Consider the following 16,329-nt stretch of genomic DNA (forward strand, 5'->3'; position numbering starts at 1 on the left):
TGCTCAACAACTAGAATTGAAGTGATTAATGATGCAGTAATGTTTACCGTCAGGTAGAGAGAGAAGCAAAAGCAGGCTTCTAAAATATTTTAGATTCAGTTTTTTTTTACGTTTTCTTGTGTGTTAGTGACGTCACAAGTCCTGACTATCTTGTAGATTTTTGACATTTTTACTTTTGTAAAGCTTTATTCAGAAAAAAATATTTTGTTAAAACTTTCATGTGTGGTTGTGTTACCTGTAGATTGACTTGATTGGGCTGTGTAGGTTAAAGTTTTTAATTTTTATGGCAGGGGTTTATGTTAATTAATATTGTCACGCATTTTTATCGTTTTTTTCTCATCAGAAATATGAAACGCATTTTCAAACATTGAGATCAAATTTATATTACCATCAAATTCGACCAGCCACTTTTTGTTGGGAAATATTTTGTAACATTTAAAAAAGGGTGAGAATTGTTCACTCAAAATGACTGAGGAAACAGCCGCTGATCGTAATGTGGAAATTTGGAAAATAAAAAAGCTGATTAAAAGCTTGGAAGCTGCTAGAGGGTAAGTTATAAGTGGTTTCAAAATTGTGTCTCTTTATCGAAACCTGTTATTAAAGCAGTGCTGTTTTAAATCACATTTTATTCTTTTTCTTTCACTTTCAAACTGTCAACTTTTAGTCAAATACAATTTGAGTATATTTAATATTTTACCTAAATTGCTGTCACCAGTTCTTTTCTTCTCACTTCAACCTTTTTAATACCTTTGTATAGTTGATATAGCTGTTGGTTGGTTTAAATATAGTCTAACTCAATATTGCTTTGAAGTACACAATATTTCAATTTACACTAGTTTTGTTTTTAATTTATGGAAAAATATTACATATAAATTTGGTTAGTAGGCAGGGATGAATTAGCAGAACATAAACAGTTAACACTTGGCCATGTTTTATGTGTTTAATAATGTGACAATTACAGAAAGTAAAATACCCCAGTTGTCCAGATTGAATACAATATTTGTATATGTAGAAATGGCACCAGCATGATCTCGCTCATCATTCCACCAAAGGACCAAGTATCTCGTGTCGCCAAAATGTTGGCTGATGAATATGGAACTGCTTCCAACATTAAAAGTAGAGTGAACAGATTGTCTGTGCTGGGCGCTATTACATCTGTACAGCAGCGACTAAAGTTGTACAATAAAGGTTTGTACTTCATTCCATCCTGATATGTTCTTAAGGGAAGAGTAGCATCCGTCTGATTCAGTGGTTTAATATCAAAAACACTTTTATGTGATCAAAGGAAACATGGTTGGCAACAAAAAGCCTATTTTTATTTACAAACATAATAAGATTCTATGCTTTCCCCCTTTTGCCTATATTACAGCAAAATTGGTTAGGCAAGTCAAGAGCCTGACAGGCCCACTGAATGCTTAAGTCCTGATCTCAGTATGTGTTTATGTTACACAAGTTGTCCAACCCATTGTTATGCAACAAAGCATATGGAGCCACAATTATACAGCAGATATAGGAAAATAACACATAGATTGCCTGATTTGTACAAACTGGAGAGCTTAAACACGAATTTAATGTGCCAAATTTGATGAAAATGTATTGATGCCTTGCCACGCTCAAATGTTAGAACCCTGAAGTTTTATTCGATTTGGTTTATCTAATTTGCATTAAAGCCCACCACTTTGTGAAAATCAGACAATTTATGTGTTTTTCCCTATACCTGCTGTATTAATTTGGACACAAAACGTCCATGGGGCTCTATTGTGTAACAATGGGTTAAGGATTACTTGTGTTTTATATGTACTTTGGTTAGGACAAGGAGTCAATAGCATTTTTTATGTGGAAATAAACCTGCATACACATAGGCATCAACAAGCATTGTTTTTATCATTTCTTTACATTGTTAGTTCCCGCAAATGGACTTGTAGTTTATTGTGGAACGATTGTAACTGATGAAGGAAAAGAAAAGAAAGTCAATATCGATTTTGAGCCGTTTAAACCCATTAACACATCATTGTACTTATGTGACAACAAATTCCATACAGAGGTTAGTTGCATGAAAGTGACCATTTTCTGAACTTTTTACTTACTTAACATGTGAATATATTACAAGGCTTTAACTGCACTTCTTTCCGATGATAACAAGTTTGGATTTATTGTAATGGACGGAAATGGTGCATTGTTCGGAACACTGCAAGGAAACACAAGAGAAGTTCTTCATAAATTTACTGTGGACCTTCCCAAAAAGCATGGTAAAGAATGCACTCAGTCCAAATTTCATTTGACTGCTTCCCCCCCATACCATTCTGAAACTGTACATGTATAATATATATATTGCAAACACTTTATGAGCTTAAGGAGGTTTGAGGCAGAGGTGTAAAACATATTTGAAATAATATTGGTACAGATTATAAGCAGTTGTTTAAATATGGTGCAGTACTGAACTTAAGTGAAAAAAATTGTTGCACTTGGCCCCATTCAAGTTGTGCAACCCTTGTTTGTGGTCAAACAAAAGTAAAAGAAAACAATTTAATGTTTATGCTTTTTCAGGAAGGGGAGGACAGTCTGCTTTGCGTTTTGCACGTTTGAGAATGGAAAAGCGACATAATTATGTCCGTAAAGTTGCTGAGACTGCTGTGACTTTATTTATTACAAATGACCGACCAAATGTCACTGGATTGATTCTGGCTGGTTCAGCTGATTTCAAAACTGAACTAAGTCAATCCGACATGTTTGATCAGGTAAATTAGCATCTGTTTGATTGAACATCGAGCATCACATTAATGCTTGGTCCTGGGTCGAGCATGCTCAGTTTATTGTGACATCACAAACATTTCTATTTACACTGTAGTTTTTTACTTTTTTTAAATTCCGACATCTAGCCACCATGGCCTTATTTAAGCAAGCAACGTGAAATAAAGTATGTTTTTTGTTTAACTACAGCAGCTAAACAATGGTTGTATATTTCTAAATTTAGTTCAGAATAAATTTGAATTTTTTGTCTAATGCTTGACTCAGTTCATGCGCCTTGGAGCATAAAAACTTGTGATGCTTGGTTTGGCCCATCCCTGGTAATGTGTATTTGTAAAATTCTGTGCAAAAATTTTGTAACAAATTTTATGAACATTTTTGTTGAACCTGAAGCCAAAATTGTATTGCTCATTGGTCATTTTCAGAGACTGCAAGCAAAGATAATCAAACTTGTGGATGTTTCATATGGTGGAGAGAATGGTTTCAACCAAGCCATTGAGCTATCTGCAGAAGTTCTTTCCAATGTGAAGTTCATTCAAGAAAAGAAGCTTATAGGTTAGTAATTATTTGTTGTAAGTTGTGAAGGGTTTTTTGTATTTATGAATCAAATTTTTAGGTCGTTATTTTGATGAAATTTCGCAAGACACTGGAAAGTTTTGTTTTGGTGTAAATGACACACTTAAGGCATTAGAAATGGGAGCCGTGGAAACATTGATTGTTTGGGAAAACTTGGACACAATGAGATATGTCTTAAAGAATCACAGCACCGATGGTACGTACTTTGTTTCAATAATGTGAAACTTTCACCTGTAATATATATATTCTGTGTTTTATAAGTATTGTTAGACCCCATAGCATTGGTACAGTTAGCTTTGAACAGCTTTTATTTGGATCTACGAATTTTATCATCAATTATTGAGATTTTAAACTGCCCACTTAGTAAATTGCATTTTGACAAATCTACAGTCAATACAATTGTCATTTTTAAAACCATATCACTTTGTTTCAGAGGAGAAGATTTTGTATCTTCGACCAGATCAAGAAAAAGATAAAACACATTTCACTGACAAAGATGTAAGAAGTAAACCTAAAATGCTTTTCAAGTTTTAGAAATTCAGAAAATGACTGTAAATCCTCCACAAAAAATGGGACAAACCTTTGCCAGACATTAGGAATCCGCCATCAAAAGATTTTACAAAATCCTTTTTGGGACGTGTCCAGTTGTGGGATTTAAATTTTTTGTCAGCCGGTTCTATTACAAAAGTCATATTGTTCGGTCGCTTCTGTTACAAAAAAACCATTGACAGTAACCAGTAATGCTAACCGGTTCACTGATCTCATAAAATTTCATGAGACAGTTCTATAGAACCAGTGCGAACCAGCTGAATCCCACCACTGTATATAACTGTGTATGATCTTATTGCTTCAACACAGGCATTGGTTAAGTTTGTTAGCGGTTCATTTCCACAACTTATGTCACAATATTTAAACAAAATCATATGTAATCTGGTTCAACATTACTTCAAATTGATTTTGTGTTTTAATATCATAACCTGTTCTAATTTGCATCAATATTAAAAAACAACAAGTATATAATTGTAGCTGAATCAGTTTCAAATGACATATCAAATCTAAATCATTTTAAAATATGGCAAAACCAGCTTATAAACCATGAATGTACATGAACTTACGTGTGTCATTGCCTGTTTAGACACAAGTTGAAATGGAAATGACAGATAGTTGTCCTTTACTTGAATGGTTTGCAAACAACTACAAAAAATTTGGCGCAACCCTCGAGATCGTGACTGACAGATCCCAGGAAGGTTCACAGTTTGTTAAAGGTTTTGGGGGAATAGGGGGTAAGTGGAATATCATACTACTTATAACAACTCCTTGGTGAACAGAGCTGAGAAGTAGTAAGCCTAAATCTTCGACCAAGATAAATTTTAACGGTCTGACTCTGCTTTTTTTAATAATATCAAGATGCACTTGATTTGAATGACTTTTCTGTCATACTCTTTAAAAACATTCAAGCAGTAATAAAAGCTTTTAATTATAAAATGTATTTTTACATTGCCATTTGCAAATGCAAATTCAATTAAATTAAGGAGTTCATTTTTCACCAACTTTGACTTCGGTTAAATAGGTTATTGCTGCCAGGCATAATGTATAACCAAGTATTGCTCGTCCAGCAGTTTTATTGTAAACAATCGACGTTTCGACGTCCTATACAAGATGCCTTCATTTGACTTTGGTTGCTCAAAAATGTCTCTGACATTCTAGTTCTGGTTATAAAGCATATTTATACTACTGGAATACTAAAACATTGTATTTGTTTTCACAGGCATGCTTCGTTATCGCATTGACTTCCAAAGTCTGGAATTTAATGAAGATGACGATGATTTTTTTAATGAATACTAAATTGATAAAAATCCAAAACCCATATTTGGTGGTGCCATCTGCAACTTGAAGTGTACAGTACATCTGGTGAACAGGCTAAAGAAGGGAGCGCATTGATGCAGTTCTATTTATGTCTGTTACCGTGGAAACAAGTTTTTCGATATACGTTTTAGTTAATTTCATGGTGTTTTAACAATGTGCTGTTTCAGTGGCTCGCACACTGGTGACGATTTGTTTACTTTGCGTTTCAGCAAACGTTTGGGTCCAACTGTACTCAGACTGGCAACAAATAGAATAATATTCAACATAGATCCTTAGTACCTTGGTAAAACAATTTTTAAAACTGACAAAATGATGTCCTTTCTAAGACCTTTATCCTGTTTATGTTATTTTGCCAACTAAAAAGAGTTCAGTTTTTATTTGAATTGAGAAATAAACCATTGCATTCATACATACTTGTTGTTTTGTGAATGAACTTGGTTAATTTTAAGTTCCAACAACTGCTTTCATGTATTTGTTAATTGAAACTTACTCTGCAACAAATTACCTTTGCACAGTGATAATTCAACACACTAAAGTACCAATCCTCAACTTAAATGACACCATAAATGTATTTATTTAAACAATTTGCACTTTTTGAAGTAAGCTTGCACATCATCCTTTTTATATGGCTTCACAACAATACATGTTGGTGTGTTTTCAGGTTGTTCAATCCACAATTTGAAATCGATCTTGTTTTCTTGTAAAACATCACTTAAAGCTTGTAAATGCTCTTCATCCTTTGCCTGCAAAAAAAAACAAAAAAAGCTATTAATAGCACACACTTTATATACATTACATGCAGTGGTGAGATTCAGCCGGTTTGCACCGGTTTTATAAAACCATCTTACGAAATTTTGTGAGATCAGCAAACCAGTGAGCATTATCCCACCACTGGTTACATGCACAAAAAAGAGAATCTTTTAAACCCTTACACACCTCTAGCACAACTTTTCGCATATTGTCCATGTCCTTTGTGTATTCAATAACATTTGGATCTTCTTTGTAAGTCCAGATTACTGAAGTGCAAGCATGGCATGCTTGTGCAATTATTGCCCCAACAGGCCAGTTCAAAACTCTAAATAAATCTCCTCTAAGAATAACGTACTGAACTAAAATACTTCCCATATTACACTGTACACACAACAGAGTTATATTGTACAGGCTTACTTTAAAAATTTCAACCTATTCACTTAGTATGTGAGATTGCACAAATGACATTTTAAACCATTTTGAAAGTTACAGTTCCATTGCAGGATGTTTCACAGATGTACTACCAACATAAACAATTTAAAATCGTATTAGTTAGCCCTAGTACAGAAAGAGTTATTAGATTTCTTTAAGAACGCCATTGTTAAAGGCACATTTGGTTACCAGTTTAATAAAAACACTGAAAATCTAGTTGTTCATGTTCTTGCCAATAACATACACTTGACTTGGCGCTCACTTGTAAAAAACTAATGGTGGAATATAAATATGTGGTAAACGAAAGTTAAGTTATAAGGCATTAAGTAATTCGGATAGAACATCATCTATAAATGAATGCAGCAGTTCTTGACACCTCTAAGCACAAAGCGATTGTATGTTACATTTGACAGGTAATATCAACAGCAGGCTGAATGTATGTTTGCATTGCTCAAGTTTGTTGAATTATCGATACATCCAGCATACAGAAGTGTGCTCTACACATTGGACAAGTTGCAAAGCTCCCAAGCCAAGTCTCAGGGCTTGATTGGTCTTGTCGGCTTGCATACCATCTGCCCATGCATTCCAAACACCACAGAGGGTTACAATTACAGTTTTCACAATCACCTTCATTTTCGTCTGCGCACTGTTTAATTAATTTAACGCTCGCCGGCTTTTGGTCACATCCAATACAGTTCCCATACTGTTCCATTCTGTCCACAATGTGCAATGGATTTTTAAGAACTTGATCTTTAAATGCCTCTAAAAATAGTTCACTTGATGTTCTGTGTATTGTTAGACTGGGATCAGCGTGGACTTCAACTTTGAGTTTTGCTTTGAATTCTGTATAATCAGTTGACATAATTCGAATTCCAAATGGTTTGTGTTTTTTCGTAGGTTGGACATTTATCCTTACATATTGCACAGTTGTCAAGGAATTGGGCGAAACATGGTATTCTTCTGTTTTTCCAACGCTGAGCCTAACAAAATCTTGGTGGACAAAAACAACATTGTAAGGCCCAGATTTAATTATCCAATTATCTGTGACAATAAGCGACGAACTGCTGCTTGGGCTGCTTGTGTATTTGTCAATACTTCGAAACTCTGCATTAACTGCCATTGCTAGTTCCTTCCATTGTTGGGAGTACAGAGAGAGGTTTTGAACAATAGGATGATTTGTCCATCCATTCATATACCAGTAAAACACCAAGGTTGTGGCACCCAAAAAAATACCGACAGCCACATAGAAATAAATTTGCCATCCTGTATGAATTGCCCATTCAGATATTTCAAGAAAATCCAATCCTGATTCACCAACAAAAGTCATTCCAATGAAATAACCTATAATATACAAATATTTGGATAAAATATTACGAAAACTGCAACAAAGCAAAAAACGTTAATCCAAGAAATGTTTTAAAGCAAAAAAATGGAAAAACAAAGTGTTGATAGGAATAAGTATACTTATTATAGGCAGGGCAGTTCTAGTATGTTTGCAGTAATTTTCTATAGATGACAAATTAACTGATAAAAACAGTTCGAATATATACATAGTTTGTACTTTGTACATGGGCTTGATTTGATTATATTATATAAGAATGACTGAAGATGCCCTTTTGGGGTAAAATATATATCGTTAAACAACTTTGTTGACTGATTTTGATTAGTAAGCACTGTTGCTTCGTCAATTATTCTTACATATAATTTTAAATATAATCAGTGGTCGCCGACAAAAAATATGCCTACTACTTGCAGGATAGACCGTGTACCAAACACTAAATGTGGGCTTGATTTTATGACAAAAATGTTGTTGTCTCACCTAGCGGAATACTGGCATGAAAAATAACTGTAGTTGACGTTCTTCTGATGTGGTAGTCGACAAAATTAAGCATCTCACTTCCCAGCAAATTTGAGAAAAGACTTTGTATTGTAAAACCGGCTGATTGGAACTCGGTAGGTGAAGCAATAAAGCAAAACGACACCAGCCAGTAGAAAAATGAAAATGCAATCGCTGGACTTATACTCCAGGACATGACTTAGGCAGCTTTGGACACACAAACACGCGTACACAAGTTTTTCTGCCTGCAAAAAATAAACAATGATGAATTGAAATAGCTGAAGCGATTGTTATACCTTTTTCAATGAAGTGTAATCACCACATACAAACACTTTTTATTTTAAGCTATATTTTAACCTTATGCCAATAGTGTTACTTAATGCATTTATCGGTAAAACTGATGCAAATAAATAAACTTAACATACCACTGCACAAAATCAAACTTGTTCTATTACACAAAAATTCGTCTGTGCACAATCTTTATTGTTCCATAAATCATACTTATCCTGTTCTTTATGATACGTTTGTTGATCACAAAACAACCTGCAGTTTTTTGCTAAACTTAAAAGACGTATTATAGTTCGTAATCGTTACAATGTGTACCCGCTTATGTGAACTTAAGTAAACCCAAATTATCTGATAGCACGCGCCAATGCCCACAGTCTCACACCACAATCGCTTCTTCTATCTCCACATTCTAAAATACAACAACGAAACGAAACCGCGAAAAACAATTCTGATTACTCGTGTCCCTCCACCCTTTTTTCTTATTTCTCTCACGCAATTGCGTCAGGCATGGTTAATTTTGCTTCCACGTTTCTTATGCAAAATTATGTCATTGTATTGGCAGGCTATGGCGCTAACATATTTTATTCGCCATGTTTAAGTGGACTTCTATTTAATTTGTTCGGTGGTAACATCTTGATAGCGCATAAGGGCCTGGATACCGTATTTACTCGATTGTAAGCCGCGGCTTATATTGTTTTTTACCTGCCGAGGGCGGCTAACATTTTAATTGTTTACCGATATTATCTCTTTTTAATTTATTTGGGGTTCAAAATTTGTTTGCATGTACAGATTATACGTCGATATACGTTCTGTTGGGTACATTTATCAACATAACTTACAGATATGGGCAAATAGTTATACTATGTAACAACAGAAACATGTATTATGCAACAATAGTATTTAAAATTCCAGCGTGCGGCTTACAATCGAGGACGGCTTACCTTATTTTTTTAACACCTCAACATGCGGCTTACAATCGAGGGCGGCTAACAATCGAGTAAATACGGAATGTAATTTCCGCCTAGCTAACGTTGAAATAACTATAGCGTTTTTTAAAAGGCCGCCAAGATTAAAATTGCGTTGCCTTGTCAATTGGGAACAAACATTTTGGTTTTCATTAACGAACCGAACGTTTTTGAAGCAAAAATATATAGATATTTGATAGAACTACTTGGTGCTTGAACAAACAGACAATCTAGTTTCACTCGCCGTGCGTCACCAAGTTCTCTAAATGCGTAAGGGCACATAAAGAGACTTATTTCGGCCCTGATTACGTGTATTGTCATCATTTCCGAACAGGCGCGCACGAAAAGGGATTTTTTACGAATTTGCGGATGTAACCACTCGTCTTGGTGTGGAAGCAGTAAATAGCAAATCTGGCTACCACACTCACAGTATTGTTGTCTTTTGTTGGTTGTTTCATCTACATTAATTAGAACACACAAGACAGTAATTACGAGACAATTCCCACCTACCTTATTTTACAGAAAGCTGTTGAAAACGGCAAAGGTAAACAAACCATTAAAAGTGCAATGTTTGTTTTATTAATCAGTTAAAATATTGTGCGTGAAACACATTGCGCACTACACTCAGTTATCTCAATCGCTACACTTCCAAATGAAAAGTTACCACTAAAATAATGGATCAAAACAATACAGTGGTCGTCTAAATTAACAGGTGTGTATATTGCAGTCTATATCAGATTTGACCAGTTTATATCAGATGTAGTAATCCAATCCTTGTCTCAGTTCACTTCGTTGCATATCCAGCTCACTCAGCTTTGTTTCACTCACAATTTCTTGATCCACGATCATTCTTACATGAAATACTTGCAACCAAAACTGGTTTCACGTTCCAAGTAATCTTTGATCATCCACATCAACTAGGACAAAGATTCCATTATTTTGTTCTGAAGATTTATTCTCTTCCACATTGAGCAGGTTTAGGTATGATGAATCAGTATGGGATTTTTTCTGTCTTGCCAATGCTCTAAACATACAATAGGTTAACACTATGTATGCTCTTAGCCTTAAATAATTAGCTTAACAAACAATTTCAACTACAAAGCATGTAAATAAACTTATGCTTATAGAAGGATTCTGTTTGGATAAGATACTGACGATGCCTATTACTTGTGAAATATATATGTCTAAATAAAACGGTGGATGACTTCAGACTTGTCAAAGTTTTCAGTCTGTTATTACATGCGACTGTTCCATCCCTCATACTGAGTCTCTGGTGACTCGTGATTTACAATATACTACACACAGTATATATGCTTATAGAAGGTGCTGATTTGTTTATTATTTTGTCTTACTTGAACTTACTTGGGGTTGAGAAGCACTGTTTTAATATTAAACAACATTTTTCATTTAACTGCAACAAAGATTTTGATTTAGTTACCTTTTTCTGTGAGATCTAAGATTGTCCTCAGTCGGATAAAACCTTCTGTTTGATTTGGAAGGTGGCTCCAAGTCGCAGAAAAGCTCATTGACAACAAAATCTTCCAAACAGCCTTTCAGCTTTTTAATCTCATGAATACCACTATCTACAAGTTGACTGATTTTCAAAATCAGCTTTCTATCAATGGGTTGAAACAGTCCAGCTTCCTAAAATGGCAATTCAAACACTCTCTTCAAGTTCAGTTTATGGTTGGGGGGATGCCATGACACAAACTTGGTTGAGTGTTTTTTATTTCATTTTTAACAAAAAGTGAATGTTGTTTGTAGCATTGATAATGACAAAATTTTTGAATGTACTAATCAAAATACATTCTACTTATGATTACAATGAACAGAAATATGCTTTAGTTATCATATCAATGGAGACCAATGACTATTGCTAATATACAAACACATTTTACCCTTCCAACAACATGTCCTGTGTGTTCTTCTATCGCTGGAAATTTAATAAGGTATAATTGGTCTTGAATCAAACTGTTATCCTGACTGCGAAAAGCAGACAGAATTTTTTTGTTTAATCTTGACCGCTGTCTGCGTGTAATTCCATTTTCTGACAGCTAAAAGAAGAAATTTTTTTTAGGTAAAACAATTTCTTAGATTTTATGGTCGATTAAAGACAGTTTTTATAGTTTGTTCCGAGGATTATTTAACTTTGGGAGAAAACTATTTACCTGGTGTTGTGAGAATTGAATCACATGAGAGACAACAATAGAAGCTTGACAATCGCATTTCTTTGAACTTTGTACTCGTTTGTATTTTCGCTTTAAAGCCGAATTCTCTGAAGCATTCTTTGAAATCATTTCCTACAACAAGTTTTCACAAGATTATTGATACAGGTCGGATTCAGTCGGTTCTATAGAACCATCTCACAGAATGTTATGAGATCAGCGAACCGGTTAGCATTACTGGTTACTGTCAATGGACTTTTTGTAACAGAACCGGCTGGAAAATATGACTTTTGTTATAGAACCGCCTGACAAAAAATTGAACCCCACCACTGCACACATACAACTATAAACTTTAAATACTTGCTTACTTTCTTACTGGACAGAGATAAGTCCATTTTTGCTGTATTGTCCCTGCGTTTACTTTGATGGCAATACCATCTAGAGTAGCCAGCTATTACATAAGGAATTCCAGTTGTTAAATCCCAATGCAAAAGGCTTTTGGATGTATCTAAGTAATAAAGGTTTTGTGAAGCAATCAGTAAAGATGCACTTTCATATTAAATTTGATGTTACTACCATATTTTTTATCCAAAACCTGAAGAAACTTTGTAACAGTGGAAACTTCATATTCTTCAATAATGTCTAATACTTCTTCATAGGAATATGCGATCTAAAAAGTACATTTGGTTACAATTAAACATAGTTTTTCCCACAACTCGCAGTATATTTTAAACAATAATAATTTAAACAATTTGGGTACACAATAATTCACTTTACTGTTGAAATAAAAACAGATTCCGTTTTTGCACATAAATGCAGTTAGTCCTTTTTAACTGACTTCTTTTAGTGGGTTTTGCAATTCATTCACTTCTTTATCTATTGATGACTTAATCCCAGAATCAACATCAATAAGACAAAGTATTTTATTTGGCTCATTTCTGCAAACAAACAAAAGTTTGTTATTTTAGTTCCTAAGGAAATACACTTGTTGATACCTCATATCGTTCTGTTCAATAGTGGTTGAACGTTCCTTCTTTTGCACTTTTATTTCAGGTTCGTCTGAAGCACCAGTCTCCTCAAAACTTCTCTTTCTTTCCTTGGACATTTTTCATGTTATTTGCAACTGCCATTAAGGTGGGGATTTGTTGTTTTATCACAGCGTCCAATTCCCAACAAAAATATATGGTAATCAATGTTTTGTTTTATCTCGATCTAGGGGCTATATTGCTACTACAGAAACCTCACAAACCGATTTAAGTTACACTATTCGGCAATTACCCTCTGAGCACAGTGATCATGAAATCATCACAAAGACGACAATTGCAACTTTTAACACGGTAAGCACGAGGTATTTTAGACTCCGAGCAGAATTGCAATGGAAGCAATTCAACTGGGTGCATGAAAAACAAAGGGGCGTCCTTTAGTGAATGAATGTTTCAAAATTATACACCACTTGATGGCGCTATTTTTTCCTGTAATCGCCAAAATTTCGTTGAGAAGTTGATTTCTTTACCAAAAGATTAAAAAATGCATTTCCTTTATATACAAGAGCAAGAACAATGGCACCGACTATTACTATACCATCAATCTTCAATCAGTGTTTTTGTTGGTTTGAGGCTTTCGCTGTTCCTATTTGTGCCAAACACATTTTCTGAACCTTATCACACAACGCACTGTAACGACTGTGTGGCTGCTAGGCATTCCACACTCCTAACGTTGCAATCACGTCTTAGTGGACTGGACCGCACTTCTTTAACTGACCTTAAACCAACTCTATTGTACCCACCTACAGTCATTTTAACTTCAAACTCACAAACACACACTAAATTCAGCAGCATTACATAGGTGTTGAATTTATTTGTTTAACTTGACAAAAGGTATAGGGATGTAGTAGTGGTGAATAAGGAATTAATCCACAGACATATCTTCATCCTTGGACGCAGGCTTCTTGGCACTGTCTTGCATTGCTTTTGCAAAGGCCTCAACATCTTAACAAAAAATGACAGAAAATTTAGTACACATTCAAATTGATTTTTTGATACTTTTCTAATTTTTGACAATAATCAAACATACAGAAAAGGACAGATTTTTCTCCGTTTAGCAAATATGTAACAAAAAAAACATATGCTACCTCCTTTGTCAGCTGCAGCCTGTGCAGCTTCTGGCAAACCAAATTGTGCTAGCAGCGACCCAAGTTGTCCTGAAGCCAAAGCAGAACTGAACGAACCCATTGCCTGTCTGAAATGGGGAGAGTGCACGGTGGATCGCAGCTCTTCCTCGGTAGAACTTAAAGTCTCTCCCTGGGGCAGGAAAGGCTTTAGCTGCTCCTGGATTTTTGGGTCAACCAGAATTGGAATCATTGCTTCAGGTGTTATGGCATCAGCCAGGTTCACTGCTGCAAACAAAAAAAGACATAAGAAGTGGTGAAGTTGTTGTTTAAAAGCTCAAAACATTAGTAAGTCATACTTTCTTTGGGTTTTTGTGTTCCCATCTGAGACAAAATATCCTGAAGTTGACTTAACTGGACTGTAGATTGGGCAGTGGAAGGCGTTGTACTAAAAATATAAAGTAAAACCACTACAAGTTATCCTCATACAAGGTGATGTAATTATTATATATTAGACCCTTTTTATGGTTCTTACCTTGATGTAGTGGTAGCATTGGTTGAAGTGGTCCTTTGTGGAGTAGTGGTTGTTGTTGTCGGTGTACGGGTTGTAGTTGCTCCGCTGTTCCTACTGCGAGTTCGTGTTCCACCAGCTGTAAGTAATCACATGGCACTGGACAACATTAGGTTGACATTTCAAACTACCTTGTCCCAAAATATTTCCCAATCCTCCCCCTGCTGCCATAAGTTGAAGCAATTGTTGCTGATCCATATTACTGAATAAATCCTAACAAAAAATGATTTATCAGTTTAATTAAAACTCTATTTTCCACTTCACAGTACAGAAAAGAAGACTTATTTTACTGCTAAAAAGACGTCATATGGATGATTCTGAGTCATAGCAACCCTCAGTTTGCACAGTTTACAATTTAGTATGCAATGATCAGAATTTACACTTAAACTGATTTAGATTGAGGTGTATGTGACACAAATAAATGAATCAAGCACACAGAGGCAATACTGAGTCAAGTACAGAATACATGCAACCAAACTTTTGGCACCTGTAAATTTGCTCCTTGTGCCAGAGCTTCAAGTCCACCAAGATCTGCAGCCGATGGTTGACCCTGACCTGGTTGTGGAGGATTGTTCAAAGCATCGTTTACTTTTTTGCAAAACTCCTCATCTTTGTCACTTTTTGGCTCCTATTTAATGACAGTAAACCTTGGTTAATCCAGATTTATTTGAACCCAAAAATCTGACCAAATTAGGCGAAGATCCGGATTAACCGATGTCGATTAGTTAAAGCCTTACCACATTACAAATGATTTGTGCCACAAGTTTTGTCTGAATTAGGCAAAGTTCAAGATTAACCAAATCCGGTTTAAATGAGGATTACGGTTATAATCTTTGTAAAGGTGTTAATTTTGTTAAACATACCTGCATCCAGAAAAACATCTTTCTGTTGGTCAACTTGAATCGAAGAAGATAGACTCTTCCAGTTGTGCATTGGGCGACTCGTTTTAGTTCGCAATCATCTAGAAACATTGTTTATTTTATTTCACATACCAGATATTTAAATTTTTGTGTTAACAACAGGAAATTAAAGTCACATTGATTTTTGGTTTTGTTTGGGATAAATTTCTTAACCAAGTGTTTATCGAACGCTATAAATCGCCTTTATTTAACGTACATTAGTAGAAGTTTGTAAAAACGCACTGCGTATCTCAGATATCTAAAAAATCTGTTAATTTGTGTGTGCCAACGCCAATTAGCTTAACATAACTAACCCCAACAACCCATACAGACTTCCTATAAAATCATGTTAATCAAATGTGCAAATACGCAAATACAAACGTATTTTGGTCAAGTTTACCTGGAAAAATGATTAGATCATCCTCAACATTGCCACTGGTGCGATCTTTCCAGCAGAAGTGAATCAACGAATCTTCAGTTTGATAAACATAAACTTGACCCTTGCGCTTGTCCGGTGTCACAGTCGTCCCCTAGACAAAGCCAAATTAAACATTGTTATTGATAGGTTCTTGCCTTAATAGTTATGGCATATGTAATTGCGTTTTTACTTTCAAATGCATTTTTCCTGCTCTAAATTCCACAATGTTCTTCGTACCGCCGCGAGCATTACTTCCAAACAACGACATGGTGGGACTTTATAAAACTTTATTGGGTCTTCTGTAAAGCAAGATAGAAAACTATTTTAACAGTTAAAAGAAACAACCCTACTTTCAAATATCAAATAATAAAACATAAAACATAACAATGACAAACGCGCCCGAAAGCAATATTTAACACACACTCGCACATTTACCCTAAATTTCGTCGTGTTGCAAAAAACGCTGCTTTGTAACATACATGTTTGGCAAATAAAAAATAATTTTGACACATTAAAAATTTGTATCATTGTTTGCAATTAAACTGAAAACAATTGATAAGTTTTGTTTAAAAAAAAAAAAACGTTTAAATAATTTTAAAATTTGTTTAATTGAAAAGCAATTTAATTTAAGTAACGTTAACAACACGTTGGTTGGTTTTTGACTAAGGTAAATACAATATTTTGGCAACATGCTTATGGTAAACAGT

At 34.9% G+C, this 16,329-nt stretch overlaps 5 protein-coding genes across 7 annotated transcripts; 1 reads left to right on the plus strand and 4 right to left on the minus strand.

The window, feature by feature from the left end:
* Positions 1-310: 310 nt before the first annotated feature.
* Positions 311-5,599, plus strand: LOC145239244 (eukaryotic peptide chain release factor subunit 1). The gene is made up of 10 exons (XM_080102543.1): positions 311-548; positions 1,013-1,188; positions 1,905-2,044; positions 2,111-2,249; positions 2,548-2,738; positions 3,174-3,303; positions 3,365-3,520; positions 3,758-3,822; positions 4,460-4,607; positions 5,093-5,599. Exons 1-10 carry the CDS (start codon positions 466-468, stop codon positions 5,167-5,169), a joined length of 1,305 nt encoding a protein of 434 aa, XP_079958669.1. The 5' UTR covers positions 311-465; the 3' UTR covers positions 5,170-5,599.
* Positions 5,600-5,740: 141 nt separating this feature from the next.
* LOC145239248 (putative peptidyl-tRNA hydrolase PTRHD1) lies at positions 5,741-6,317 on the minus strand. Its single transcript, XM_080102550.1, has 2 exons — positions 6,127-6,317; positions 5,741-5,933 (listed from the first exon to the last, which is right to left on the minus strand). Exons 1-2 carry the CDS (start codon positions 6,313-6,315, stop codon positions 5,763-5,765), a joined length of 360 nt encoding a protein of 119 aa, XP_079958676.1. The 5' UTR covers positions 6,316-6,317; the 3' UTR covers positions 5,741-5,762.
* On the minus strand, positions 6,280-8,859 carry LOC145239245 (E3 ubiquitin-protein ligase TM129-like). Its single transcript, XM_080102544.1, has 3 exons — positions 8,635-8,859; positions 8,192-8,454; positions 6,280-7,713 (listed from the first exon to the last, which is right to left on the minus strand). The coding sequence occupies exons 2-3, from the start codon at positions 8,403-8,405 to the stop codon at positions 6,824-6,826; spliced, it is 1,104 nt and encodes a 367-aa protein (XP_079958670.1). The 5' UTR covers positions 8,406-8,454; positions 8,635-8,859; the 3' UTR covers positions 6,280-6,823.
* A 1,159-nt stretch (positions 8,860-10,018) lies between these two features.
* On the minus strand, positions 10,019-13,056 carry LOC145239246 (uncharacterized). Of its 2 annotated transcripts, XM_080102545.1 has the most exons (8): positions 12,623-13,056; positions 12,466-12,565; positions 12,204-12,297; positions 11,996-12,135; positions 11,631-11,762; positions 11,361-11,516; positions 10,901-11,106; positions 10,019-10,486 (listed from the first exon to the last, which is right to left on the minus strand). In XM_080102545.1, the coding sequence occupies exons 1-8, from the start codon at positions 12,730-12,732 to the stop codon at positions 10,345-10,347; spliced, it is 1,080 nt and encodes a 359-aa protein (XP_079958671.1). In that variant the 5' UTR covers positions 12,733-13,056; the 3' UTR covers positions 10,019-10,344. The 2 variants fall into 2 exon arrangements, with proteins under 2 accessions (XP_079958671.1, XP_079958673.1); XM_080102547.1 differs by lacking the exons at positions 12,466-12,565; positions 12,623-13,056 and adding an exon at positions 12,400-12,457.
* A 408-nt stretch (positions 13,057-13,464) lies between these two features.
* On the minus strand, positions 13,465-15,944 carry LOC145239247 (proteasomal ubiquitin receptor ADRM1-like). Of its 2 annotated transcripts, none has more exons than XM_080102549.1 (9): positions 15,813-15,944; positions 15,605-15,734; positions 15,169-15,266; positions 14,793-14,933; positions 14,437-14,518; positions 14,270-14,384; positions 14,094-14,182; positions 13,759-14,019; positions 13,465-13,615 (listed from the first exon to the last, which is right to left on the minus strand). In XM_080102549.1, the coding sequence occupies exons 1-9, from the start codon at positions 15,888-15,890 to the stop codon at positions 13,536-13,538; spliced, it is 1,074 nt and encodes a 357-aa protein (XP_079958675.1). In that variant the 5' UTR covers positions 15,891-15,944; the 3' UTR covers positions 13,465-13,535. The 2 variants fall into 2 exon arrangements, with proteins under 2 accessions (XP_079958675.1, XP_079958674.1); XM_080102548.1 differs by having other exon boundaries at positions 13,759-14,022; positions 15,813-15,943.
* Between the last annotated feature and the right edge of the window lie 385 nt (positions 15,945-16,329).

This window comes from Phallusia mammillata, chromosome 7 (genome assembly GCF_965637545.1).
Source record: "Phallusia mammillata chromosome 7, kaPhaMamm4.hap1.1, whole genome shotgun sequence".
Lineage (NCBI taxonomy): Eukaryota > Metazoa > Chordata > Ascidiacea > Phlebobranchia > Ascidiidae > Phallusia > Phallusia mammillata.